The following is a 26,844-nucleotide window of genomic DNA, read 5'->3' as shown; positions in this document are numbered from 1 at the left end:
CACTAAGTAGAACCGAACCCTTTTCCCACGCTGGACCTTGTCCCGTCGGCGCTAATTTCACTGAGCCAATTACGCCGCCTCATCTCGTCACACGGGACGGAGGGGGGCCGGTCTTTTTCGTCACGATGCTGCTGAACTCTGTACATTTTGGTGGCTCGTTGGTTGCACACACGTGCCGTTAAAAACTCAAATCAGCAGCAAAAGACCGCCCAGCACGGCGACGAGCCCCGAGCTGGCCTGCTGCGCCGTGGCGGCGACGGCGGCGTTCTTGGTGGGCGACGCCGAGGGGCTGGCCGTGGCGGAGGAAGAGCCCTTGCCGCCGGCACCGGACGACGAGGTGGCCGTGCCATTGCTGCCGCTTCCGCTTCCGCTGCTGCCACTGCCGACGAGGGCGGACAGGGCGCTGTCGCTGGTGAAGCTGGCGGAGAGGGTCGCGTTGGTGCACTGGCTGGGAGCCTTTTGAGAACCCTTGACAAAGTTGACGACGGAGCACTGAGAATCACGGTCCATGTTAGCCAAATTCTGCACACACTCTCTTTCTTTCTTTTTTTTCCCTCGCTTCGCTCGACGTGGGCCATGGGCTTCCGTTGGTATCATTTGACAAGTTTTAATAGCCATGTAAAAACCGCTGGATACCAATACCATGTCACGGTCCACGTCGAGCGAAGCGAGGTAAAAAAAAGAAAAAGAAGAAAAAAGAAGAAAAAATCAAAAATAAAACCACTGATACCAATGACATTGTCATGTTCCACGTCGAGCGAAGCGAGGAAAAAAGAAAAAAAATGAGATCATACCTGATAAAGTAAACCGTCGACAGCGGAAGAGACAATGGAAAGGACACCCTTTTTACCCTCATATTTCTGGGGCACGGTCAGCTGCGGGAGGCAGAAATCGCCCAGGCCGCTCTGCAGGACGATGGGGTAGATTTGCTCCCAGTTGTTGGCGTCGGAAGGGTCGTCCGAGGTGGTGACGCGGAACAGCCACTTGCTCTGCGGGTGGCTGAGGCGGACGGCGACGGCATCGCCGTCAATGTGGAAGTCGGGCAGGTCCGACTTGGACAGGTCCGGGGTGAAGCCGCCGCAGGGGGCCGTGTCCTCCTTGGCGTCTTCGAAGCCAATGGTGGGAGGATACTTGAGGGTGAAGTGGGCAGAGGTGAGGTTGGCGAGGAGAGAGGCGGCAATGGTGGCGATGGGGATGAAGGAGGAGGACGAAGGGGAGCGCATTGTGAGGGTAACTTTGATGGTGATGTTGATGTTGTGGTGTTGTGGTGTTGTGGTTGTAAAGTCTTTGTGTGTAGTTATTCTGCTGATTGGTTGTAGGTAAGATGGAGAGAAGAGAGGAGGTAAGAGAGCGAGAGCGAGAGAGAACGATGGTATATATCGGAGATGAATAAAAGAAGTAGAGAAAGAAGAGAGAGAGAAAATAAAGTCGTGCGTCGTAGTAGATGGGTTCGTTTGTAGCCGGCGCGGGTGGGGAGGGGGCCGGGTGTCAAGAGACGGAGTCAAAGACAGGGACACGCCGAGAGATGGTGGTGCGCTTGGCGTTGTTATATCCGAACGGAGTAATAATGGTTGAATGGAGGAGAATAAAGGGGAGCAGGAGGAGCAGGCGGAGGAGGATGAGGGGGTATATTAGTATTGGTTTTTTTAATTCCTGGAAACCCTGCCGTCATCTGTCACCTTGGGGCGCTTGGGCTTGTTAGCTGGTGGGAGAATCGGAATAAAGATGCCGTTGATAGTGCAGTTTTTTTTTTCCAACAACAATTTTTTTATTGATAAATTGATCTATTTTTATTTATTCTTCTTCTTTTCTGACTCAATTGCTTCCCCCTTTCCGTTATTTCTTTTTCTTTTATTTTTTTTCTTCATCATTTTATTTTATTTTTCAGTTTCGCGATAGTATCCTGTGGCGTTGAGGGGTGGCGCGGGTGTTGCAAACGGGGGAGCGGGGGTGGACAGAAGCACATAGCACAGACTGGATAAACCAGCAGCCGTCTTTTTTTCTTCTTTTTTTCCTCGCTTCGCTCGACATGGGCCGACGAGTACTTCTTGTCTTGTCGTCTCTCTTTTGAAGAAGAGAGAAAAAAACATCGACATTGTTTTCCTATTGATTATTTCTTGTCCATCATCTTCGTTTCGCTTGTACTCGCCTCTTACCAAAGTCCCGGTTCCGGCTGTGGCTGGCCGGCTTGGCTTAGCCGCACCGTGGCGGCCCCCTCTCTGCCGCCGTCGGGCCAATCGCGACGCTGTTTGTCCCTTGTCAAGCCACAGTTGGTGAGAATGTTTGAGCAAGTTTTCTTTTTTTTTCCCTCTTTTCCAAGTGGTACTTGGACTACTTTGGCGGTTTTGAATGCACAGATGATTGCAATAGCGTCAAACCCACGCCATGATTCTTTTTTTCCTTCCGGCCCCGGCCTGTCTGCGCTCAAATGCGGCCTTTTTCTTTTGTCGATTTTTCTTTTTCAATATTATTCATGAGGTAGTTTCAGCTGGGTAGTATTTCCCCATTCATCCATAGTCAGACCCATGCCCAACTCTCCACGCCCATGTCACTTGCACATACGTACATCGACAACTGCAGCACAACGGCCCGACATTTTCTATTTTCTATTCTCTATTCTGTATATACAACTCCTTATTCTAATTCATTCCTTCTCCTCTTCCAGCCTACTCATTTTCCGTCTTCCGTCTTCTTTTCTTCTCGAGCCGCCGTCTCCTCCTCGATCACCCACCACCGCCGCATGCTCACGTCCGTCTACATCGACATCACCACCGCCGGCAACGCCGCACCGCCGCCATCATGGATATGGGAATGGGCGGCATGCACATGGATCACCCGGGCATGGGCTCCGACATTAACCACGCATTCTCCCGCGACTACTGGTATATTGCCGCCGGCGTCGTCGCCCTGCTCGCCGCCATCCGCGCCGTCAACGCGTACGCCGCTCACACCAGGTAAACCAGACCACGCTTTCTACCGTCTCTCTCTCTCTTCATCTTTCTCTCTCTCTCCCATTATTGCTTGAAAAGGCCCCCTTCCCGGACAAATGCCTGCTAATGCAGTCTCAGAATCGCCTCGTGTCGAGATCCCACCGTGCAGCATCCCACGCGCCCCGACGGCCGCCTCGCCCGGTCCTGGGCCACAGCCACGGCCGTCCTCCGCGAGATGAGCCATCCGCAGTACCTCGTCACCGTCCGCGGCCTCGGCTGGGCGACGCCGCCCCCGCTCGGCCGCGTGCTCGCCCTGCTCTGCTACTGGGCCGTCGTCGCCTACCTCATGTCGTGGCGCGTCGTCGCCCGCGACGCCACCTACTGGGAGCGCATCGGCTTCCGCAACGCCTGGATCGCCGTCTGCCAGCTGCCCATGCTCTACCTGCTCGCCATGAAGTGCAACCCCGTCGGCCTGCTCGTCGGCGCCGGCCACGAGCGCCTCAGCTGGCTGCACCGCTGGGTCGCCCGCACCATGCTCGTCACCGCCACCTGCCACGGCTTCCACTTCTGGACCGAGTGGGTGCGCGCCGACTTTGTCCAGTACGAGCTCGAGATTATGCCCATGGTCAAGTACGGCCTCGGCGCCTGGGCCGTCCTTCTCTGGTCCGCCGTCGTCGGCTTCCTCCCCGTCCGCCGTCTCGCCTACGAGGTCTGGCTTCTCCAGCACGTCGTCTCCGCCGTCCTCATGCTCTGGCTCGTCTACATGCACGTCCCCGCCAACGCCCGCCACTTTCTCTGGATGTCCGTCGCCTTCTTCGCCTTTGACCGCCTTGCCCGCTGGGCCAACCTGCTCTGGCAGAACATACCCCGGCCTACGCGAGCCGGCGGTAGTGGCACTTCGTCTTCGCCGCCGTCGTCGTCGGAGGGCCGCCGCCGTCGCATCGGCCACCGCGTTGTCGCCCGCGCCGTCGGCGACGCCACCACCGTCCTCACCGTCAAGGACGTCCGCTTTCGGTGGTCTCCCGGCCAGCACGTCTACCTCTGGATCCCGCGCCTCGGTCCGCTCGAGGCCCACCCGTACACCATTGCCTGCGCGCGCGGTACCGACGACGATGACCATGACGACAACCTACCGGGCGCCTCCTGCGGCGCCAGCATCCAGCTGGTGGTCCGTGCCCACGCCGGCTTCTCCCGGCGCCTACACCGCTACGCCGCCGACAACCCGGACGCCGAGCTCACCGGCCTCGTCTCGGGCCCCTACGGCGCGCCCGCCAACTGGCACGCCTTTGAGCGGCTGGTCCTCGTCGGCGCCTCCACCGGCGCCAGCTTCGTCGTGCCCATCCTCGAGGCCGTCGCCGCCCGGTCCGCGCAGCAGACGTGCGTGCGCCGCGTCGACCTCGCCATCGTCGCCCGGTCCGCCGCCGAGACGCACTACTACGTCGCCCGCGCCAGCGAAGCCGCCCGCGCCGCCCGCGCCCAAGGCGTCGACGTCCGCTTGCACCTGGCCATCACCGGCGGCCTTGGCTCCGCCGCCGCCGAGGAGTCTGAATTCCCCGAGAGAAAAGCGAGCGGTAGCCTGTTGCGCGGCGGCGACGCGCGCGACAGCTCCGATCTGGACGTCGACGAGAAGAGGGCCGCGGCCGTGCACCACCATCAACACCAGCAGGACGACCACACGAGGGTGACGACGACAGCTGCAGACAGCAGCAACGCTTCTGACAGCGACTCGCACCAGCTGCCGGCCGCAGCGACGACGCACTCCATCCGCGAGTACGCCGGCCGGCCCGATATTGAGGCCCTCATCCGCGAGCCCGTCGAGGACGCCTGGGGCGAGACGGCCGTCGTCGTCTGCGGCGGCAGGGAGATTGTCGCGCGCACGCGCAACTGCGTCGCGGCGCTGAGCGACGAGCGGGCCGTGCACAAGGGCACGGGGGCCCAGGGGATCTACCTCCACGTGGAGGAGTATGCATTTTGACGACGTTTACGACAAACGGTTTCCGTGGGACCGATGGGATGTACATTGGTCCATCATGTCCACTTTGGAGAGATCCAGTCATATATATCTATGTATATCAATAGGAAGCCAACAGGACTGCATTACATGTAACCACGTTCGTACCATATGGGCCATAGCAAATGAATCAGCACTGTGTTGTATCTTGTATTCCCAAAAAAAAAAGTAACCCTATAAGGAAACCATTGAACCCAGAAGAAAAGTAAATGGACGTCCAACTCCTTCCAAACAACAATATTCAGACTCCATCAACTGTTTGCCGTGCTTGTTGAGCCGGGGGGCTCGATGCATAAGTCATCGGCCGCGTTGCCGCGAGCTTTTCTATCCTCTTTGGCAATTCATATCCTCTTCATGCTTGTCTTTTTTTTTTTCTTGGCTCCGGTTGTCATCCGGTGGAGGATGGGTGGCACTCAGTCATCATCATTCGGCTCGCCGGGACCGTAGATAGTATCGCCCGACCGACGGGCAGCGTCGACGACGACATCATCACGGGCGACGATGACGGCGTTGTCGACGCCGCCGCTGCGGACCACCACGTTGGCGGTAGGCAGAGCAGCAGCGACGGCAACGAAGCCGGCGATGACGGCGGTGGTGGCGGACAGCTTCATTGTGGGATTTGTTTTGTGTTGAGACGAGAGAAGGCAAAAAAAAGAAAAGAAAAAAATGCTAGTGAATTGTTTTGTATTGTATTGTAGTGGACAGCCATCTCCGTTCATCAAGGACCGAGACGCACCTCTTTTATACTCAGTGAACCAGTCTCGGCGCGCCGCGGTAAATCAGGCTCGCAGGACCCCGGCTGCAGGTCCGTGTTCACCGTCCGCCTCGTCCCCCCTCCTGGCCGATCAGGCGTCCAATCACGAGCGTTACCATTGCCTTTCCAGGGCAAAAGCGCAAGGATCAGCCCAAAGCCCCCCCCCCCCCCTACTCCGGTTTTGTCGATGGTGAGCGAGGCTGTGTGTGGAGAAACTCTTTGTTGCTGGCTTGGCTGGGTACGGGCACATCGTTCAAGAAAGCTTTGGAGGGACGAGGAGACGAGGCTCGCTTGTTGCAACCGGGCAGCCTTGGCAAGGCGGCTGTGTCTCGGCGACTACGCGGCCTGAAGCCTCAACGTGCAGGAAAGCTTTTGTACAGTTTCAAAAAAGAGCAAAATGATCCTTGCTTTTCTACACTTTCAGTTTATCACTCGTCTCCAGACATCTGTCGGCTCCATGTGACCTTGGCTTACTGTGACCGACGAGGAGGAGAGAGGATGACCATCGGCAACTCGTGCATCTTGCCGCCCTGCGAAGAATAGTCAAGCTCAAGGGCGGCTCAGGACGGCAAGTCGTGGTCATGCCGCATGTACTCGTTGGGAAATCTTCAGGTGCCTCTTTGGCCGGCTCGCCCAGCTCGGCATTCCCGTCGCAGCGACACGCACACCCGTCGCAGCAGGAAATCAATGCAGCCGAGAGTGGTGAGTGGCAGCCTGCTTCACTCAATGATGCAAGCCCCTTTCCCTCCCCTCCAAGAATGAAAGTGCACACTTTGTGTATCTTTGGGGGAGGGAGAGGGGGGGGCAAGTACCTCTGATTATGCCTTGCCAGTGGATGGATAGAACTTGTGGTCGACGAGGCTTGCATGACAGGAATCCCAAGATGATGCTGGTTCCGTACATGGCGTGCGTGTCGCCCAAATTCGGCTGTTGAGAATAACAGCAAAGGTCATGACTAAGAGTTAGTGACTGTGATGGTCAACACGGGTAGTTGCTGATTCAGTCGCCTTCACAGTGAGCTGTATCCGCGTGGGCATCCTCTACTGTCGAGGTACGTACTTGGTACTTGTTAACCCAGCAAGATGGCTGCGATGACAATATGAATCCTTCAGGAGCTTTGGACGTCCAGCCATTTTCAACTGCGGCCCCCCGGAGCTGCAACATTCACCAGACCATCATCAAGCAGTACCATTCAGAGCAAAAGCGAAAAATAGAATTAAAATTCATTACCATCATTAAACAAGCCCCAATACCTAATAAAAACATACAATAAGAATAATTAGAAAAAAAGGTAGCTGTTTCCTCCCCAGTCTGGTGTTACAGGTTGACCGCCACCCGGCAAAACATACGACGCCATCCCCCTTTTCCATCTGTTTCCCCCTTCGGCCACCCCCGGTAGCCTCTCCAGTTCCGTCTTGTACCATGGGCTTTTACAGTGCTACCAACGAGGGGGAATGTCACTTCCGCGGCCTCCTTCTCTGCTAGTCTGATCCTTCTCAGCCTTTGCTTGTCCGGGCACGTTTGCTCGGGCACGACACGAAACGTGTGGTTGGGATGATTAAAGGAGGGGGTCCAATGTGGGAAAGAGGGCGGAGGGGGGGGAAAGAGCGTGAAATTATCAGCTTAAGAGCTGCTGGAAGTGCCGCTGCCGAAGCTTCCCTTGGCACCAGACACGGTGCCGTGCTTGCCCGTCTTGGCGAAGCCGCTGCCGAAGCTCCCCTTGGCAGCCGACCACGTGCCGTCCTCGCCGTGGCGGCGGTGGTTCCCGGCGTGGGAGCCGCCACTACCGTAGCTGCCGCCCGCACCGGACGACGCGCCCTCCTTGTCGGTGTGGGTGCCGCCGTGGCCGAAGCTGCCCCGGGCGCCGGTCGCTGTCTCGTCCTCACCGCCGTGGCGGCGGTCCCCGGCGCGGGAGCGGGAACCGCCGTCGCCGTAGCTGCCGCCCGCATCCGACCCCACGCCGTGCTTGCCCGTCTTGGTGCCGCCGTGGCCGTAGCTGCCCTTGGCACCGGTCGCCGTATCGTCCTCACCGCCGCCGCGGCGGTGGTTCCCGGCGTGGGAGCCGCCACTACCGTAGCTGCCGCCCGCGCCCGACGACACGCCGTGCTTGCCCGTCTTGGTGCCGCCGTGGCCGTAGCTGCCCTTGGCGCCGGTCGCCGTCTCGTCCTCACCGCCGCGGCGGCGGTAGTTGTCCGTGTGGGAGATTGCGCTGCCGAAGCTGCCGACGGCGCCCGACGTCGACCCGTGCTTGCCCGTCGAGGAAAAGGCGCTGCCGAAGCTGCCCTTGGCCGCCGACCAGGTCTCGCCGCCGTCGTCGTGGTGGTGCTGCGGCAGCGGCGGCTGCGGGTGGTGGCGCCGGTCGACCGGGCGGTGGTCCACGACGGGCTGGTGCAGCTTGCGGCGCCGGTCCGGCACCGGCGTGTGGTCGATGATGGGCATGCCCCAGAGCTTGCGGTCGGCCGGGGCCGCGTCCGCGTCTACGGGGAGGGCCGTGACCGCGGCGGCCATGCACGTCGCGACGAGAGCGGCGGAGATCTTCATCGTGATGCTATTGTTTCTCTTTGTTTTTTTGGGAGGGAGGGGGGAGAAGGCGCGGTTGCTGTTCCAGATCTATACGATACAGCGCTTGTCGATGAGTCGATCTGCTCTTTTTGTTTCCTCCTTCGTTTGGTAGGCCGCCGTGGTTTTTTTTTATATCCCTTTTTTTCGCTGTTTGCGATGGGAAAGGGAATGCAGCCAGGGAGGCAGGAAGAGCTGCTCGTGCTCTTATACCAGTAGCCCTCCCTCGCTTTCTCCTCTGCCTTTGGTGCGAGACATGTCTTGCGCCAGGCGAGTCTAGACGGATCCAGAGCTAGCCAGTCGTCCGTTGTCTGGAATGCCATCGCAGACGTCTTGGCCGCAAGCGTACAACCATGGCCGCAAGCGTCTCCCCTTTTGCCGCAAGCAGAGAGATGGCCCTTGACGTGGGTCGGTCGTGTCTTGGAGCCTGACCAACCAACCGGCCTCGTTCCTCAGTTGCGGCGCAGGGGCAAGACATGTCGCCATGTCCTACGGGCTATTAATAGTCTTTCATGTCTTGGGACTCGCCCGCTGAACCGTACGAGAAGAAGCTTTCCAATTTCTCCTCTGGCGCGGGCGCCGGGGGGGGTTTTGTGAGGGTTGCAGCCACTCTGCATTCCAGTCGTCCTTGTCGCCATAATTATGCTTCGCAGTCCCAACTCATCCGAAGCGCATCTCGATGTGGATGGAAGAATCCATTTTTACCCCCGGTTATCGACTGGAAACCCATCTCTATGTGGGCGGGAGGGGCTTGCGATCGCAGGAAATTGCTTACATCGGAGATCAGCCTCCTCCTCACAGCTTGGCGCATGGGTCGCATGATGGCCATCGCGCCCGGAATTCCCCCTTCTGTTCCTTAGTATCTTGGCAACTTGGCTATAAAAAGCTTATCCTTGGAAAAAATATAGTCTATTTCCTGCCTCGGGTGTGAATCGCTTACCTTGGTTAAGAAGACATTTCGCGTGTAGGAGCTTGACCTTGGCCATGACACTTGGTAAACTCGTCCTAAATTCCGTCTTGCTTCAAACCGATATAATAAGTGAGACGGGTTGACAGGTCAGGGGGGGTAGCGGTTATTCCGCAACAGAAAATTCGGCAAGTCACCGAAATCGATTCTTTAGCCCATGCGGTCAACTTGCTTCTCTACACAGTTTTGTAGGCGTGTTGACCAACGAACAGAACAAAGCAGCGTTGAAAAAAGCCCAGTTGCGCTGAGCCGAAGCTACTAAGCGCATGTACAAGCATAATTCGCCCTCCGTAATAGTCTGCTAGAGATGAGGAGCTGTAAGAAAGTGTAGCTTAAGTAGTAATAACCTTTATAGTTTTTTACATTATAATGATTAAAACATTAATTACATCAACTGATTGAATAGGCCTACTATGGATTCGATATCGAATCGAATGATTCGTAAGACTTGGCATCGAATGATACTATCCATTCGCATTCGATAGATGTCCAACCCTGGCAACTTGGCTACCACAAACAAACGCTAACGCTAAACCCGCTCCAAATCCTCTGTTACTGTCGAGGATATGGTCCTTGCCCTGTGGCCTCGGGCCACTGGGCAGCCTTATAGAGTCTCCATCCATAGCGCATCAATAAGGGTCTCCCTAGGAGTCGGGCACGGGCACACCACAGAATAGCTTTCTCCTTGATCAACACAATCATCCAATGACTAGTAACCGCTCTGCGTGACACCGGTGGCCTAATCCTGAATCTGCGACCCCTCCTCTCCCTCTCCACCGCCTTCCCTAGGTTCCACCGACCTTGGTTTGCCTTGATTGGGCCCCGACCTTGGGCAAGTGGCTGTCAATGGACCATCATTCTTCGGATCGGTTTAGTATTGCTAAGTTTAGGACAGAGTCTCGGGGTCGCAGTCGAGATTTGCGTGGTGCCGGTGCATCAGATACGCCACCTGTCACCGTGCTCGAATAAAACGAAATAGATGCGGGCTGAGAGAACAGATTCAAAAGCTACTCCGCCAATGCATTGGGCAAAGCAGTACTGGCCTTGTATTAAGCCAGGATACCCAGATGGAAACCGACGGCATGGATATTGACAAGCTCAGTTACGTTTGCACGTTTTGAGCATGTTGCTATGTCATGTCCTCGTGCGCTTTGCGGATTTTCTACTCAAGGTACTACCATTTACTTATTCAATTATTAGGGCTTTTATTTCAAAGAAGAGGGCCGGCAGACGCCCACCGTCTTGCTTTACCCCATGCGTCACTGCATGTTGCAATATGCTTCAACTTCACCCGAGACGGACGGTGATGGGCCTGGTTTGCCAAGTTGAGCCTGATCTGCTCACCGACAGTCACTTCCATATGTGTACACTATTATGGCACACACGCTCGGTCTCATCGTGACGTCGCAACTTTTGACCCAGTTAACAACTCCATTACTTCATGGGTTGCTTACACTAGCACGTGTCAACAACTTAGCACTACCATCCGCCTCACCTGACACTTGTGTCTTTACATGTCTGCGAATAACCTCCAGTGTATATGGCCAGGCTACCACAATTTTAGGCCTGTAGTGTGTGAGGGACGCGGACCTAACGTTAATCAGCGTAAACCGATTTAAGAAATGGTCATGGCCGCGACCCCGAATCCGCACACAACCCGTGAACGCTGGGCTATTTCGCGAATGTAGTCAATCTCTACAGCAGTGGAAAGCCTTTGCCGAATCGAAGCTCGTAGAATGCGATTACTTGAGGTATACTATATAGACTTTATAGAGACAAAAAAAGGGATATGGCTGCGGAAAAGGCATTCAACCAGCTGATCGCGGAGCAGGCGGCGTTGATACGTGACCTGGCAAGCAACCGCCGGGGAGATTGTGTTCCTTAGTCTTTAGATCTCGGGGGGGGGGGGGCTCCTCATTATCACTACTTATCCCAGCCTTGGTGTCGCCTGTAAATGGAGACAACTGAATCAGATACATGCGTCAAGGGATGTTGAGGGACGGCGCGGCCCTACAGGCGCCGATCTTGATCACCAGCCCTAGGGCAGTCTGTCAGGCCAGCACCATTCAAAGCAATCACGCAATGGTCGACTATAACTTTGTTTATTTTCCGGCCTTCAGCCTGTCGCTTACGTGCAAGTAGACATTGCGCTGCCACTACAACTGAACAGCCCGCAAAGAAAGTATTGGCAAACAGAGCTATCATCCATATATACCGTCGTATCCCATCGCTAAGCCTAGAAAATAATTGGCCAAAACATGCCAAATGGGCCAGGACATGATCCGAGGGGGGAGCGATGGTGGACAGTGCTGCAGGGAGTACTCGGTACTAACGGAAATATAACTAGAATGAGGGTGATACATGAGCTCGAATAGAGCAATACACATGTTTTGTAATGGTAGATCACCATCACTTGGCTACTTATATTAGGCAAGGCTTTCGTGTAGCTCATTAAGATGAATATTCATTTAAAATGGCTTATTCAAAGGGAAACTTCTTACCTGACTGGAGTAAAACCAGCTAGCTACCCTATAGTCTTGCATAGTTGAGTGATCCAAGACTGATAGAAGGCATCATTTTCACCATGACTAAATAAGCTAAAGATCAAATGTAAGAATTGGGAAACCGACTCCTTCAACGGCGCGCCTGGGTGGCACACATGACTCACGCAACACAGTTGTACCACTCGTCAACAGGAGTCATGCTTGATCAAGCCCAACGCATTCCCCAGCACCGCTGCAATTCTTCACTCGAGGTGCTCCTACAGCACCCGTTTTCTTCGTCGGGCGCTGCCTAGTGATAGCAACAGGAATACGCGCTCACTCGCAGACCAGAAAGAATAGACTATGGTGTCGACCGCACTGCTCAACGTTCGTATACTGGCACAGTGCAGGCACCCTTCTTCCTGCGTGACCTTGGGGATTTGCCTTGATGTTTTCCCCGATTGTGTTGGGAATCGCTCTGGACCGAAGCACGTCGACGGACGTCAAAATGTTGCGGATGCGGCGCACTTGGTCGTCTCCCAGCAACACAGCTTCTCGTTATCCTCGTCAAGAGAGACGAGTTTTCCTCCGTTGTATGCGCAACCGAGACTAATTGGTTTTGGGTTAGAACAACTCGAGAATGCGGGGGAGAAAGCGCTTTGTGATGAGATGAGCTTGTCGTTCAATCTGGCCAAGTTTCGGACGCGGTAACCTCTTCCAACTCCTGTGTTGTCGCCACATCTCTCCGTTGGGGGCGGGCTGTATCGCACAGGAGCTGGTCTAACAACGCAAGCATGCATCCGGTATTGCCCACACCTTCCTATTGTGTACTAGCTTTGGCGCTATTCTTCCCTGATCAATTTGATTTATCCCTTGGCGCATAACCAAACACAGGGCCGTTAGCTGTCAGCAGCTTTGCGTAACTCATGGCCTTCAGCGGCAGAGAGCCTGAGCTGGTCTCATCTCTTTCTTCGGGGTAAGCATGTTTCGCTACGTCCGTGACTGTGATGCTCGGTGAAGGAACCAGTTGGCAGCTCAGAATTTTGCGTTGCAGTGCGGATCTCGGTTAGCGAGGCTGCCCAAGAGGCTTACCTACCTGCCACGCTGCCCCCCAACTACCTAAGTAACTACCAACTATCCGTACTCCATATAGTATCTTGCCAGCCTTTTCGCGTGGCTTGATCCATGGGTGGCGCCGCCGGTCACAGCGGGGATCGTTCCAGCGAACCCCATATTCCCACTCTCTCCTCACCCCTCATTAGCATTCTGTTGGTACTGCGACATCCTTCCGAGCCCCGATTCACAGCCATTTGATCGCGCTAGGTCTCTCTACCTTGCTCGATTCTATTCAAGTCAGGACCGTCATGCTCAAGATTTCTCAGTATTGAAGGTGCCCTGCCCCTGTTTGCCACTAACGAGTGCGGGCGCGTAGGTGAGCCACTCACATGCCTCAAACCTGCATCTGCCCCAGGGCCAATCAACAGCACCGGCGAAGCGTGGGATTCTCGATAACTAAATGTGCGGAGCTACAAAAGTCCCTCTATACTTGGAGGATAATATGGGTACGTTCAATGGCAAAGAAAGTGAATAGCGCAGCCACACTTTACTAGGCCTTTCCCTTTTTGTTGAACAGCGCGTCTCATACTACCAGTAAAGTACCAGTACCACCCTGAGCACCCGCCCCGGCCAATTACGTTATTACTACTCTGTGCCTTTGGAAGGGTGTAATCTAGTACATATGTTGTGTCAATTTGCACACAACTACACGTCTATAGCTTCTCGCAGCCTCAAGAAGCTGTATCGCAGCCTTCGTCATAACCAGGCCTCTGGCCAGAGGCGCTGCCGGCCAGATTCTTGAAAGTTATAGAGGTCTACGGGTTCTGATGTAAAGGTGGTAGTGATCCCTACAAAAATATGTGGACTCATTACCAGGTCTTCGCTAGATTAGGTATAGTTGTGTGCAAATTAATATAGCGTATGTGCTAATAAATTACACCCTTCGTGCCTTTGCCCTCCATCTTCTGCAGGCCAAAAAGTCTATCGCTACCAGTACTCGCATCCTACAATATTCATCAAGCACCTACTTCGACCGGCCAAGTTAAGCTGCGCGTCTTTGACGTAGTTCTGCTGTCTACTTCTGCACACAACATGTACCATCAATATCCCCAAGCCTTGCTTGTCATGGCTCTGGCCTTTTGCGGTTTCGCTCAAGGCAGGCCTGGTGAGTTGCCTCGCAGTGAACCCGTTTCCTAGGAGCCTTCCAAGAGTTAATGGATCAAAACAGCGAAAACGGGCCTAAACACGCCACTTGCCCTGACTGGACCCGCCTATGTTGGAGTTGTATCAAGGTGATAACTACCGGTTCTTTTACCAGCCTTAATGGCATTTACGACTTTTCGCCAGGAAAGAGTTGATGAAATGTGCCACTACGCCCTTAGAATATAGAATGGCCACGGGGTATCTTAGTAGTAGATAAATCAGTTTTTTGTTTATTGGACTCGGCTCCAATGGCTTGTCCCTCCTCCCTCTCTTGTCACGTTTTGTCTGAACTAGCCTGTCTTGATCAAACCTTCAATTTCAACTGCATTTCGGTCACATCCACCACGGCCCGCCACACTCTCCTGTAATAGTACCGTACCATAAGCATGTGACCCTGGGGCCGGGTGAAGCAAAAAGGAGATGAGCCACAGCCATGTCCGAGCAGGAATCGCCTACTGGTAGAAGAATCAGGCTCCAGAGGTCCCACACGACCTGGCAAGATCCCTATCAGTTAGGGCGCCAATCCATCTCACTATCAACATAAATCTGGGGGCGCCCCATTTCCTCCGCATGCTTGGTTGGTTGGATGCTTTTGCTTCTCCGAACATCAACTTCCGCCCCGACATAACAATCTCGGATTATTGCCCCGTTGCCTTCAACGGCTGGAAGCACAACACGGGACTCTGTCCAAAGACACCTTCTTCTGCTCCAAATAGTGCCTGCGAGGAGTCCATCAGTCAGTCGCAATTGACGCAGAAATGGCACTACCAATGGACGCTGCCTTTTGGGCTCCCATTGCATCAATTTTTGATTTCACGCTGCGATTCGAAGAAATTATTTTTGGTCTCGCATTTTCAACAAGTCTAGCCATTACTTCACTTTTTTTATTTCGCCAATACTCTCAGCAGCCTACAGTCGCCCATGGCGGCTTGCTTTTGGGGGCAAAGCTAGTAAGCGCGCTTGTTCAATCGTTTGATCATCCTGTCTCTAATCGATTCTTCTCAAAACAAAGGCTACAGCTAGTGTTCTCATCCTGTCCCAAGTTGCCACAATAATTATCTGGGCAGTCAAGATTTCGCACCGGACAAGCACATCGATTCCCGCTGCATCCGTGGAGCTGTTGGCAAGCGCATGCCTAGGAGGTATAATCTACCTGGAGCATGGGCGTTCCATTCGCTCCTCCGCATTCGTCAATATATACCTACTCCTTGGTCTGATCTTTGATGGAGTGAAGAGCCGATCATTTTTCCTGCGTCCTGGTATGACGGTTCTTGGCAGCATGACGGCTGTAGTAGCTGGGATGAGACTCATACTCCTCATTTTGCAAGAGATCTCGAAAAGAACGCTACTCGTGGACGAAACTCAATGCAGAAAGCTTGGGATCGAGGCCACAAGCGGGTGCATCAGCCGGACACTGTTTCTGTTTCTGCAGCCTGTCTTCGCCACCGGTTTCCGCACCGAGCTCTTGACCCGCCACTTGAACGAGCTGGACCCGGAGCTTTCCTCGGAAGTGCTTTACGAGCAGCTTGAGCCTCACTGGCGACCTAATCAAAGCAACCCATCGCCTCACGCACTCCTCAAACCGTGTCTGAAAGCGTGGAAAGGGTGCGGTGTCGGCCTGGTCTTCTCCAGACTAGTTGTTACCGCATTTGACTTCTCCCGGCCTTTTGTTCTCCGCCGTGTTATCGAGATGGTTGATAAGCCACACGGAGGACCGAATAATATGAAAGAACGTTTAGGGGTTCAAGGCGCTACAGCATGTATGTTTATAGGGCTCGCACTATCCCGTACGACGCACGCTCACCTCATGAATCGCTATGTCACCCGTGTTCGAGGTGGCCTTATTGGGCTCATGATACACAAGGAGCACCGCATCTCAGAAGTCGAGGCTAAGCGGTCAGCTGCCGTGACTCTCATGACTGCTGATATCGACGGGATAGTCACTGGTATACCACAGTGTTTACAGATACCAATTGGCTTGCTAGAGATCGCTCTGGGTACCGCTGTGCTGTCAAGGTTTATTGGTGTGTCCGCTTTCGCGGTATTCGCACCACTCATTTTGACTACTGCTGCTGCATATGCTATTGCTCCTTGGACGGCTAAGCGCCTTGCACGGTGGAATCAGGGCATTCAGGTTAGAGTTGCGAAAACAGCCAACATTCTACCTCACATTGCAACAATTAAAATGCTTGGCCTTGGGCCGACTGTTAGCACTTTTTTGCAAAGCTTACGAGAGGAGGAAATTGCAATATCGAAAGGGTACCGCCTTCTGCAAGCGATTAGCTACGGGCCCATTCTTGTCGGTGATCTCATGACGCCCGTTATCGTCCTTGCCGCTGCCCTGTTTGGGGCTGCTCTCCACGGTGAAATGTCGGCCGCAAAAGTCTTTCCGATACTTACAGTGGTGTCTCTGATTCAACAACCGCTTGCGATAATGCTGCAGACACTCTCGAGGTGGAGAAACATGTTGGCGTGCTTCTCACGAGTCCAGAATTTCTTGTGTCTTGCTGAGAAGAGGGACATTCGATCCAGGCCTCTATCAGCCGACTCGTCAAGCAGCCAAAGCTCAGGCAGAGCTCATGGCCAGGGCGGCGTCGTTCGGTTTCGGCACGCTGGTATTGCACCGCTCGGAGTCAAGAAGCTTCTCTTGCATAATGTTCATTTCGACTTGCCAGCCGGCTCTATAACAGGTCTTGTTGGCCTTACGGGAAGCGGCAAATCGACCATTGTGCAGACAATCCTCGGTGCGAGTGAAGTCTTGGCTGGCTCTGTATTTGTTAATACTGACGAAATCGGCTATTGTGGCGAAAATGTCTGGCTACGTAATAGCACAATTCGCGAAAATATTATTGGAGACATCGAATTTAACCAGGCTAGATTTACTAGGGTCATCCGAGCATGCTTTCTCGAAGAAGACCTTAGCTGGCTGCCTGGTGGTGCTGATTTTGTCGTTGGCACGAACGGATCAAATCTTAGTGGTGGCCAACGACAACGCGTTGGTATCGCGAGGACGGCTTATGCAGAGTATCCCATCACAATTTTCGATGACGCATTTAGCTCTCTCGATCATGAAACCGCCGTTGTTATCCTGCATCAGCTCATTGGGCGGAACGGTATCTTCCGGCAGGCTGGGTGCACCGTTTTAGTTGTTACTCATCTACCTACCTGCTTGCCGTTGGTCAACCAGCTGCTTGTTTTAGAGGGACCCAACTGCAATATTCTGCGAACGCGGGCCGAGATTGATGAATACGGTGAGCGGCTTTCCTGCGCCATGAAGACATTGAATCGCAACGTTCCCCTCGCTGTAGAGCAGAGAGAACAACGCGCGGTCCGGACGTCTTTGGAGGGAAGCGCCGCCGCCACCAGCGAGGGCCCCAACGTCGCACTTCGTCGAAAGGGTGATATCCGACTTTATGCCCTTTTCATTAGGCCTATAGGGTGGATCAGAATGATTCTCTACACTCTTTTCACGTCTTTATTTGCTGCGGGGGAGATTATCCCCGAAATCTACATACGCATATGGATTGAGACCAATCCTGACAAGACAACATATTTTGTCGGTTACGCCAGTATTGGCGCGGCTACCTGTGTCTTTGGATGCCTGGTTTACTGGTTTTTATTCGTACTACTGTCGCCCCGGTCGTCCAGCCAACTGCATCAGCGGCTGGTGAACACTACCATGGGGGCGACGTTGAGATTCCTCAGTACAACAAAAAGCGGAATTTTCTTGAACCGCTATAGTCAGGATATGACCTTATTATCGGGGAAGTTGCCAGTGGCACTTCTGAGAACGATACACGCTGGCACCAATGTCCTTGCCCAGATTGGCATCATTCTCGCCGGTGCAACATACTTGGGCGGTGCCTTGCCCATCGTGTTACTGGCGATTTATTTCATTCAGAAATTTTATCTACGAACATCACGTCAAGTACGTCACCTGGAGCTAGAAGCGCAGGATCCTCTACATACGTATTTCACGGAGACCGCTACTGGGTTGACACATATTCGAGCCTTTAAATGCCAGCAGCAAAATATACAGCGGGGAATATCACTTCTGGAGGCAGCGCAGAAACCATTCTATGTACAATTAGCCATTCAACAATGGCTTAACATGGTTCTAGGTCTTTTATCCGGCATTCTTGGTATATCGCTTGTGGCAATGGCGCTGTTCATAGATGAAAGCTCTTCCTCCTCGTCTATTGGCCTGGCTTTCATAGGGCTGATCTGGCTCAGCATTGCCCTAGAACACTTAATGACAGCTTGGACGGATCTTGAGACGTCAACTGGTGCATTGGCAAGATTGTCTATTTTCGAAGAGCAGACACCGCAGGAGGTACTTAGAAAGAGCGAGAGCCTGCCGAGTCATTGGCCATCCACAGGTCGAATCGAGCTGATGAATGTCACTGCCAGTCACATACCCGAAGATCCCGGTGCTGTTCCTGCACTTCGGGATATATCCTTATCTATCTTACCAGGTCAGCATATAAGCATCGTGGGTCGTAGTGGAAGTGGCAAGAGTTCTCTATTCTCGACGCTGCTTGGGTTTGTCTACTACGAAGGAAGAATCAAAATTGATGGTGTTGATATTGCGTCCATCTCACTAAACGATCTACGATCACGCCTCGTCACCATCACTCAGGATCAAGTGCAGTTTGATGCTACCATTCGCACCAATCTGCTGCCACTTACCATGAATGATGTCCCTCGCAAATCGGATGGCAGATCGGATGAGAAGACGGCTAAACAGGACATGGATTTGGAGCAGTTATTAAAGAGCCTTCATATATGGTTGCCGCTCACGGAAAAGGGCGGCTTGGACGCTATGCTGGAGGATGTTGGTTATTCAAAAGGCCAGGTACAACTCCTGTGCATCGCTCGAGCCATTTTAAAGCAGCGAGAGACGGGAAGCAGGGTAGTGCTGGTGGACGAGGCAACAAGCAGTGTCGACCTGCAGACGGAAAGGATCGTCAACCAAGTCGTGAGGGAAAACTTCGCCGGCTGCACCGTCTTGACGATTGCACACCGCCCAACCAGTATCGACGGCGCTGATGGTAGCATTTGTCTACACCACGGCAGACTGGTAGACCCTGATAGAGGCTTCTCGGAGTCTGAGCCTGAGGAAGACGAGTCTGGGCCTGAGGCAGACGAGTCTGGCGAAGGGGCGACGTAGCTGGCCTCCTTGGCGTGCTGCCATGTTGGAAAGTGGACCAGAACAGAACCTGCGATGTATGTAGGCCACTTTCTTTTCTTTCAAAGTACTTCTTTGTATGTCTGTGTAGTTCTATGAAGTTGTTGCTTTTTCGTTTGTCAGGCAAGAATATTTTTGCCTCACGGACGAGGTCTACTGATCATGCGACGCTGTTACAACTTCCAATTGTACGCATTCGTCACTATAATTGTGCAGAGTACATCTGGCGTATGGCATTGTCTGTCCTCTTGGTGTGTAGTTTACAAGAGATCCGATGAGACTTTATTTAATTTTATGAGAATAGTTTATTCGTTTATAGCAGTCAGCATTGACTGTTGAGGAAGGGTCAAGGGAAATGACAGAATGTTGCTGGCGCAGTCAACATATGGCTGGTGCAGGCGAATTAAATCAATCAGGGATAGAATTACAGTCTAGCCCAAGCTTGAGCTTCTCACTTATCCCGCCTTTGCTGTCTTTGTTGTCAACGGCGTGGCTATCCCACATTCGTGTCTGACACAATGTGCTGAGTGTTACCGCCCAGTCACCCGCTTCAATGTCCTATCGCATTAGTTTCGTGGCCACTGTCTGGCGGGAGAGTTTTGACCCCAATCACTGTTTCCTTGGCGTCAAGCAGCCGTCTCCAGTACCTCGACGCTCATTACATTCCCACCTATAACGGCCGCCGGCACAACTATACGAGTAACAGCAAAGGCCTTTAGCCTGGTGTACACAGACAGGCCTTGCCAGGATACCCTGACAATGGCATGGGACGACTTTTCGGCGCAATGTGTCAGGCAGCTCCACGCGAAGAGCGGAAATTAGCAGTAGCGCCCTCCCCCCGCGATACAGTTTCGTTAGCGCAGAGTAGAGAGCGTAATCCGGGGTGGAATATGCACATTGACGCTCTTGTATGCGAAGGCTATGTGCGCCTGGGATTAAACGCATCGCAAGAGGGGCGCTTCCGACCCTCGTCTTCCCTCCTTCTCGCCTTTTGCGCATCTGCCCTGCCCTTTTGCTGCGCGAAAACCGCGTCGTCGTCCCCCGACGACGACTCGGCCTGGGAGCTCAGGCTATGCCGTCAGAGGCAAGATCATCCTTCTTCCCCCTCCCTCCCTCTGCTATCCAGCCAATGGTAAAAGGCGGTGCTCTATGGGCTGGCGTGGGACGCCACTACAAAGCCTTGCTCTTTGCAGGCAGCGCCCGCTCATACTTAAAGGTGAACCTAAAAATACCTTCTGCCCGGCCGTGTTCACGTGGTGGGACATGCCGTGACAGCGTTGTTCAATGCAACCACTGCTGCGGAACACAAGGAAGCGCTTTGTGCCGTCCCTCTCTTTTCTCCCTTGACGTTTTAATTTGGGAGGCCATGCGGTTCCCTTTCCTCCCTCCCCTCTCCCTTCCATCGCCACCTCTTTTTTCATCTAGACGGCCTTGCAAATCAAAGAAGTCGACTTTAGTAGCCACCACTCGATAATCCGTCGCGGCATACCCAGGAATGCGTCCCCGATGAGCAGAAACACGGCACCGTTGGCGGCGTGCCAGGCCGTGGCGCGGGCGCTGGGGTGGGCCACGTCGATCGCGGCCATGGTAGTCATGGGCTTCATCGCGAACCGCTGGCCCGGAAAGATTGGTTCTGTTGCTGGCGGCATGATCGGTGTAAGTGGTTTTGCACAAGATTGTTCTTCTTCGTCCCTTCTAGTAGCGTCACCGCCCCTCCCCCCGCCGGAATAGCATCATCGTCGAATCGGCGCCAAGATGGAGGCAAAATGCGGGGTGTGGAGAAACCTAACCCACACAACTCGAAACGGTTATGGAGATGTCGAGGAGTGAGCGAGAAGGAAAAAAAAAATGAAAAAAATAAAAATAAAACAGCCTCGGGCGCCAGAAGCCAGGGCAAAGGCTAACGCTTGGCGATAGATCTCCATCGCCATCCTCAACGACAGCTGGCAGATGGTGTCGGTGACGAATCGCGCCATGGGCTTCCAGGCTCTGACTCCCGCGCGAGCCATGCTCCACGACGTGGTCTCCCTGGCCATCAGCCTGGGCGGCCTCGTGCTCATCATCTTCACGGGCGCGAGCAGCACCGGCAAAAAAGACGACGACGACGACCGCGACTTGCAATACTCCTCCTCGCTCGATCACGCCCACTACGGCGTGGCCTTTACGCTGCCCAGCCTCATGAACGCCGCGCACTGGTTCTTGGTAGGGGTCATGTAAGCACGGTAGTCACCTTCTCAACGGCACGGTCACGGGGGATATGCACGACGGCTAACACTTTTTGAACACAAAAGACTGTGGCGATTTCTTTTTGCCGTATGGGGATGTTACGACTGCGTACAAATAGCGACGCCAGAGCAGCAGCGGCTGCGATACCGCCGGCAGATGGAGGAGGCCCAAACATATGACGCATGAGGTAATGACATTGAATAATCATCTTCTACTCGGTTCTGAGCCAGTTTTCCTTGCGATACGTCCCTTCCAGCGCTGTGACTGTCTTTTTGCTGTTGCGCGCTCCTAGGAGACACATATTCTGTCTTGCGTAAATGACTGCAAACTTTCGTAATAGTGCAAAGTCCCATTGAAGATGTAGAAAGTACCAGAGCATCTCTACTGACCGCATACTTGGAAAGGCTCTGCGAGCCACGCTATCATTTGCATACATCAGTGCCCTATTTCCAGCAGTTCGTCCATCGCTGTCATGACTGTGGACCGATGGCATGTTTGGTTTCTACGACGCTTCGCTTCCTAGCTGCCTAGCCATCTATCCTTACGACTATCCAATGCATCTCCTAGTGAGTTCGGGTCCTTGACTTTGGGTGGTAGTTGGCTCGGTGTGGCCCGAGTGCGCGGCCTGAAATCCATTCGAGAAGCGGCTACAAGGAGACACTAGGTAACTGCAAACCGCCTTACGTGCCGAAAGTGTCACAGCTGACATAACCCTCCAACAGATTCCGCTCTCGTCACAAAACCCCCGTCACGGTATGCGACGACGGCGCTGATACTCGGGTTCGTAAGACTGTCGCGAACGGGACCTTGTGCGGCGCCAAAGGCATTCACGTCGATGTGTTCTCTGCAGAAATTCAGGGTATCGAGATGTAAAATTTCATATCCGAAGCTCAATATACTGGTACAGAAAGCAGAGACTTGTCTCAATACATGTTCATTTACTGGGTGAATCTCCATCGAGTGGAGCGAGATGCGCTTTGGCGTACTGGTCAGCCACTCAAATCCAACTCGTTTGTTCATGCTAGGCCAACTCTCAAGCTACTGAAACGCCATGATTCTCTCCATAATGAGAGATAACCATGACGAGAGATAATACCGATTTGTCGGGCAGGGAAAATAGCAGAGATGCATCCGGAACGGCAGGTGTTCTGCTTTTTCCACGGGCGAGCAAAGGTTTAACTCGACCTGTCGGAGTTCTCGAAACATCCAAGGGGATTTTGCTCTGACAATGCGTCATCGCAGGTCCTGAATGAATGTCTATAGCTTCGTCTTGATATCGGAACATCGATCATGTATAGCTCGCCGAGGTGGAGATGTATCAAACCCGGTGATGGGCATATGGGTAATGCTTCCAGTAGATAGAGGCTGTCTTTGTCGGTCCTAGCCTTCCAGGGTTGTTTTAGATTGTCCGGTAGCCCTTTTCTCTCAGTCTCAGCGCATACAGCCATCTTCGACAGCTTGACCACACAGAGAGGCGGGATCTTGTTGACTGTAGACTGACGCTTTCTCTTGCAGACTTCCTTGAAACGCGAGCACCGAAGGTTTTGCCTCGGAACTGGCCTCTGCAGCAATCTCTGCAGTAGTAACACAACCGGGGAAATAGTCTCATACCACGGCTAAAGCGATGTCGGTGTAGATAAACTGCTCTGTAGTCCGACCTGCTGCATTTTAATCCTGCGCCAAATGGGTGTGAGACATGTCATTTCATCGAGGCTTACCGCTCGACGTTTCTATGCACTATTAGCGTGGACACCTTTCTCAATCATCCTTCTTCAATAGACGCCCGAATGGGGGCCGCCTCTGTCTCTTCTTTTGTGCACCCTGCTGAAGAAGTCGAAGCTGGCAGCTTGCATCGATCAATTCGACTCCACGCCACACGCTGCAATACGACTTGCCGAGTAGAGCTTTACGCCATCACCATCAGCCCGACACTTGCCATTCTCCCGGGCTTGACATATCATTTGACGTGTGAGCGTGTCGGAAGAGCTCAAGAGTACGTGGGTGCAGAGACTCGAGCCTGGGGATGTAGATGCACTCGTGAGCCTTTTCATCAGCCTCGCGCCAGGTCGGGGCATTTTGACAGTGAATGGGCCACGTTGATTGGAAACGTCTATCCTGTATGAGCTACTTCTTCCGGCATCTTGCCCTGTAGGCCTCTTGTCGGAACCCACCGGACCGAAACTGCTTCATCAATTGCGCATGGCCAAAATCTTTGGATTCTATCTCGTTTATGTGTACAAGTTACTCTCAGATCGCAAAAAGATTGTACCCTCTTTAACTCATGCGCCTACTTCAGCTGTCCTGGAAGTCTGTATGCACAGAATCTGCCAAGGGGCTGATTGTCCGCCGTCGCCGGTTGTGCTTTATTCAGCGAATCTGCATCGAGTTCGCGAGAAGAGGTTAGTTCCTCTACTTCAAGCCGCCGACAGAGTTGAGCAATTCGAATCGTCATGGTCTCTCTTTCGAGATTATGCCAAAGGGAGGGAGAGGGTCACAGAAGTCATAGACATCGGGACGCTCATAGCGACTCAAGACCCTCTCCGCGACACCCGGACCGAGTTGGACCCAAGCTTGCGGTCCTACACCCGGCCTGGCAGCAGTCGCATGCGCTGGGAAAGCCGCGGGTGCCCATCGGCTTTGGAGGAGGTTGCGCGCCTGGCAGCAGTCGCATGCACTGGGAAAGCCGCGGGTGCCCATCGGCTTTGGAGGAGGTTGCGCACCTGCGCAAATTCGTTGTGCCGTGGCGGTTCCTCACGGGTTTCTCTCGTTTTTCCCCGCCGGTCCCTCCTGTATCAGCTACCTCGCAATCTGGAGACGCTCGTGCTAAAAAAACGGATATGCATTACCATTGGCGATGCGACTGGGATAGAGATGAGTCCGGTCAATGCACCCGAGTCGAGGCTCTTACACAGTCCTCTTGCAGGTTGCTGTCAGGGCCACGGTCCTCAAACTGAGTTTAGTACATTCGAGCTGGACCAAGGGTGTAGAGAGCCGTATGGGTTGGCTAAATAACAGCTTCAAGATGTCTGGAAGGATTACAGCAGCAAGATAACGTGAGCTAGACTGGTCCATGGTCGACAGTGTCCATTGCCCAATATCGGCTCTGGACCAAATAACGGGTCCCCCGCAGAAACGATTTAGAAAGCTACGATCCTTTAAAGATTTCTCGAGTCTAAAGTAATGAAATCCACCCCAGCTCTTCATCAGCCTGTGTTTTAAATCAGTGCCGTACGAAGCTCTGCACATTACAACCAATGCCCAGTGGCAGGTATAGGGTAGTCAATGTTCAGGCCCCGATCCATTTTGCTATTCCGGCACCAGATCCTTGGCAATGCGCCAAGCAGAACGTTGCAACACCATCTCCGACGACAATGAATGAGGCGCTTACTTGTTTCTCTTGGCGCCGAAGAGAATCTACGTACTAGTCAACACTCCTATTTTGAAAGAAAGGAGAGGAAACGACGACGAAAAACAATGTTTCAGGTCCTGCATCGCGCTCGCGTCACATGAATGGGTAAAACACTTGCACACAATGCCAACGCCCGGGCGGCTAAAGACCTGCCAGCGCAGGGCCTGACGTTTCTGGGAATCCAATCACCACAGTACAGTCTGCAGAGAGTCTCGCTTTTGCGATGGAATCTCTGCAGGCTCGGCGTGAAGCGAGCGTCGCGAGCCTATCGAGGCACGCGCCAGGCTGCCCGCCCGAAACACAAAAACGGTCGAGTCGGCGACGAGAAGTTCTGCAAATGTGAAAAAAAAAAATCTCGACGACTCTGGAAATAGCAATTTATGGCCGTGTCGAGCGGCCTAGTCGAGTTTCAGAGGATGGAGAGCGAGCCCACACGGCCATGAACCCAGAGACTCGGAACGCGGCGCTTGCTGGTGCTCACAAGAGTCTCGGCGATGGAGGCCTGCGAGCCAGTCAGCCAGACCTTGGCCCCCCTTACAGAAGGGGGACTGGATGACAAGGCCCTTGTAATTTTGGCAGGGGATGGCGACAAGTAAGGCTGGGACGGGCCGCTGCGGCGGAGCCAGACGAGGCTTACGCTGAGCCACAGTCTAAGAAGAGGCACTAGCCTCAATTTGCAAGAAAAGGGCATGACGGATGGGCTCTTCAGCCTTGACGGCAGATCAGCTCTTGCACTGCCTCGATTGCTGGGCATGATGCGTTGTGTGCAGGGCGGTTCCTGCAAAGCATTAGCACAGCAACGGCGCAGTCGCGGCGGGCGGAGGAGCCCGCAGACGCAGGAACAATCGCGAGTGAGAGTGAGAAAAACCAATGACGATGTTTTGTAGCTGAAGGATTCTCGTTGCCGTAAACGGTAACATTTTATCTCCTCTTCCCAACGACCAGGAGGAAGGGGAGGGGAGGCCTCACAAGCCACAGGCAGATTTTGAGAATGACGACGACGCAGAGTCTGCTCAAGCAGAGAGCGATTTTCTCTCTCTCTCTCTTTCTGTCGTTTCGTCACGTACCTTTTGGAGGGGCAGACGGAAATTTCAAAATGGAAAAAAGGGCATGACGTACACCGGTTTCGCGTAAAGCTCGACAACCGGTCACAATTGTGTGACGTCTTTTGTCTACAAGCTGCCCGCTTTCCACCTTCCTGGGGAGAATGCCATGACGACAACCCCGCCACGAGCCGGTAGCATCACCGATATCGCAGCATGGTCAAAGACGGGAATTCGATGGCTGATTTGTCTCGAAACCCCATTCACAGAGGGCACGATTTCCCTGCTTTTTTGCCAGTTGCGAGCCATTTTCCCGCCCCCAGATGGAGAATGCCCATCTCGAGAGAGCCTTCTCTGCCGCTAAAACGAAACTCAAAAAAAAAAAAAAAGAGTCAGGACAACAGGGCTACCAATAGGTGGTGGCCTGTGCCTGCGTCTGAGCAGGGTCATCTATTGGTACATGGTAGCTGTGGTCTGCTGACGGACGCCTCTGACGGCGGTGGTGGTCGTTTTGGTACCATGCCCTGCTTTTTTTTTTAAAGATTTTGGTAACGAAAAGGGGTCCAAGAGAGGAAAAGGGGGCGGAAAGTGGCTTGAAGGAAAACAAAAATATTTCTTTTCAAAAAACGACGCTATCGATTTTTGCGCAATGCGTTGCCGTGATGATCTGCAAGTTGGTCGAGTTGAGGCAATGACGTAGATTGTCTACATTTGCTTGCAAAGATAGCTTGTGCAACAAGAGAGACGTATCCGTACATGTTTCGTTTCTGAATTACGGAGTACTGAGTATTACTTTGTAGCGGGTTGGCTGGGGTTTGTATGGGTGCGAACAAGGACACAGCCCCCCGCCAGGGCTGAACGGCTGACGGGTAGCATCGAGGCTGTACAGTTGGGGGTGGTTTCCCTACACAGGTACTGTTTTCGCTGATTCAGCAAAGTCTGGTTGCAAATGATGAAGAAAAAAAAAAAAAGCTGTCGCTTCGAGTTGGATTGCGCGTCTTTCTGGGAAAGAGGG

The 26,844-nt window shown here is 53.5% G+C and overlaps 6 protein-coding genes across 6 annotated transcripts; 3 read left to right on the top strand and 3 right to left on the bottom strand.

Moving 5' to 3' along the window:
• Window positions 1-186: 186 nt before the first annotated feature.
• Window positions 187-1,223, bottom strand: V2A60_007172 (copper acquisition factor BIM1-like domain-containing protein; the record flags this gene model as incomplete). The annotated part of the gene is made up of 2 exons (XM_083258458.1): window positions 187-492; window positions 795-1,223. The coding sequence occupies 2 exons, from the start codon at window positions 1,221-1,223 to the stop codon at window positions 187-189; spliced, it is 735 nt and encodes a 244-aa protein (XP_083114584.1).
• Window positions 1,224-2,799: 1,576 nt separating this feature from the next.
• On the top strand, window positions 2,800-4,905 carry V2A60_007171 (ferric reductase family protein; the record flags this gene model as incomplete). Its single annotated transcript, XM_083258457.1, has 2 exons — window positions 2,800-2,954; window positions 3,069-4,905. 2 exons carry the CDS (start codon window positions 2,800-2,802, stop codon window positions 4,903-4,905), a joined length of 1,992 nt encoding a protein of 663 aa, XP_083114583.1.
• Window positions 4,906-5,354: 449 nt separating this feature from the next.
• On the bottom strand, window positions 5,355-5,552 carry V2A60_007170 (uncharacterized protein; the record flags this gene model as incomplete). Its single annotated transcript, XM_083258456.1, has 1 exon — window positions 5,355-5,552. The coding sequence occupies one exon, from the start codon at window positions 5,550-5,552 to the stop codon at window positions 5,355-5,357; it is 198 nt and encodes a 65-aa protein (XP_083114582.1).
• A 1,766-nt stretch (window positions 5,553-7,318) lies between these two features.
• On the bottom strand, window positions 7,319-8,236 carry V2A60_007169 (uncharacterized protein; the record flags this gene model as incomplete). The annotated part of the gene is made up of 1 exon (XM_083258455.1): window positions 7,319-8,236. One exon carries the CDS (start codon window positions 8,234-8,236, stop codon window positions 7,319-7,321), a length of 918 nt encoding a protein of 305 aa, XP_083114581.1.
• Window positions 8,237-15,242: 7,006 nt separating this feature from the next.
• V2A60_007168 (uncharacterized protein) lies at window positions 15,243-19,133 on the top strand (the record flags this gene model as incomplete). Its single annotated transcript, XM_083258454.1, has 2 exons — window positions 15,243-17,575; window positions 18,374-19,133. The coding sequence occupies 2 exons, from the start codon at window positions 15,243-15,245 to the stop codon at window positions 19,131-19,133; spliced, it is 3,093 nt and encodes a 1,030-aa protein (XP_083114580.1).
• Window positions 19,134-20,657: 1,524 nt separating this feature from the next.
• Window positions 20,658-21,563, top strand: V2A60_007167 (uncharacterized protein; the record flags this gene model as incomplete). Its single annotated transcript, XM_083258453.1, has 3 exons — window positions 20,658-20,807; window positions 21,069-21,364; window positions 21,443-21,563. 3 exons carry the CDS (start codon window positions 20,658-20,660, stop codon window positions 21,561-21,563), a joined length of 567 nt encoding a protein of 188 aa, XP_083114579.1.
• Between the last annotated feature and the right edge of the window lie 5,281 nt (window positions 21,564-26,844).

The sequence above is a fragment of the Cordyceps javanica genome, chromosome 4 (assembly GCF_051103115.1).
Source record: "Cordyceps javanica chromosome 4, complete sequence".
Taxonomy (NCBI): Eukaryota; Fungi; Ascomycota; class Sordariomycetes; order Hypocreales; family Cordycipitaceae; genus Cordyceps; species Cordyceps javanica.
This window is presented reverse-complemented; position numbering and strand designations above follow the sequence as displayed.